At 47.9% G+C, this 1,475-nt stretch overlaps 1 protein-coding gene across 1 annotated transcript in view; it reads left to right on the plus strand.

The window, feature by feature from the left end:
* The window catches only part of DDX42 (DEAD-box helicase 42), a 16,273-nt gene extending 14,840 nt beyond the window's left edge, over nt 1-1,433 (plus strand). Inside the window, exon 19 of the mRNA XM_026054495.1 lies at nt 81-1,433. Within this exon, the coding sequence (XP_025910280.1) occupies nt 81-382 (302 nt within the window). The 3' untranslated portion in view covers nt 383-1,433. The remainder of the gene's footprint in view (nt 1-80) is intronic.
* The last annotated feature ends 42 nt before the right edge of the window (nt 1,434-1,475 follow it).

Consider the following 1,475-nt stretch of genomic DNA (forward strand, 5'->3'; position numbering starts at 1 on the left):
AGAAGGTCCTGGTCGCTACAACGATGTTCAACGTCATGCAGAAGGTCCTGGGCGCTACAACGATGTTCAACGTCATGCAGAAGGTCCTGGGCGCTACAACGATGCTCAGCGCCAGGGAGAGGGGGGCGGTCGCCATGCAGATGGCTACCGCCACGGTGACAGCCGGCACGGGGACAGCCATCGCCACAGTGAAAACCGGCACCTTCCGGATCCAAGTGGTGGCAATCGCAATAACGGTGAGAGCAGGAATAGCAATGAAGAGAGGAACAACGAGAACAGGAACGGGGAGAACAGGAAGGAAGGCAGCAGCCGAGACAACAAGACAGATGGTTTTGCTGTCCCCGAGCCCCCAAAGCGCAAGAAGAGCCGATGGGACAGTTAAAAGCTGGTGCTTGGCAGCCTGGAATCCCTGCAGGTAGTGATATTGTTTTCCAGAGGATTTCTTGGTCTTTGGGGTGACTGGTTTTTGAGCAGCTGAGGGAGGAGAAAACCGTGCAAACTCCCCATGTAAAGGCCGGTACATCTGCGGGCAGCTCCACTCTAATGACGTGTACATGCAACGCCTAGTCAAAGAGGAATCACTTTGATAAAACTCCCCGGATTCTGCTTTCCAGCATTCACTGCTCAAGGATTCTGTGCTGGATTTAAACAGGACTTGTTGGCATGAAAGAGACTGTTGGTTTCACATCTGTGGGACACTGAGAAACTGTTGTCCATGCAAGTTTAAAGTTGTCTTTTTCTTAATCAGCGTGCACATTTAAAAACCTGTCCATTTAGAGGTGCTCAGGACCCACCTGTTAAACATTAACCTTCCGGCAATTTGTTCAGTACAGTGAATTCTTCTGCAATCTATTCTCTCCATGTATTCTCTCATTCCCAAATACTTTGGTCTCCAGGTTACTCCCTATGTCTCTCCCCATTCAATTAAGAATAGATAAATTTGTGTTGCTGCAGGTGGGATAGAGCAAGCTGATTTTTTCTTTCCTTTTTATTTTATTTTTTACCTGAAGCTGCTCAAACAACCCCCATCCCAGCTCACCCTGGCGCTGTGTGTAGAGCAGGATGGAGCCCCTGGCTTGGTGGTGGTCGGTGTGTCGCTCTCATTGCCCACGTGGCTTTTTCTCCTACAGCCCCTCTTCTCCCCAGATAACCTTCATCTTGGTGGAGCCTGCATAGCAAATGACTCTGCGGTGCCTATTCACCCTCTGTTATGAGAGGGCCAAGTGCTTTCATCAAAGGAGAAACAAAAAAGGGAAAGAAAAAATATTCCCCTCTAGTCAAAGGCTGATGCCCCCCCGTGAAGCTAAATGAAGGGACCTGCTGCTGAGAAGCCTGTAGGGAGAACCTGAAAAGTGTTTGAAGTGGAACAGCTCAAATATAACCCCGTATTGGACACATGTAGTTAAAACTGTAAAATTTGGCTTGACCATTTTTAACTCATTGTGTGTATTATTCTTTTTTTAACTTTTTTTTTT

Source organism: Nothoprocta perdicaria, unplaced genomic scaffold, assembly GCF_003342845.1.
Source record: "Nothoprocta perdicaria isolate Ctin4 unplaced genomic scaffold, notPer1 scaffold_121, whole genome shotgun sequence".
Classification (NCBI taxonomy): domain Eukaryota; kingdom Metazoa; phylum Chordata; class Aves; order Tinamiformes; family Tinamidae; genus Nothoprocta; species Nothoprocta perdicaria.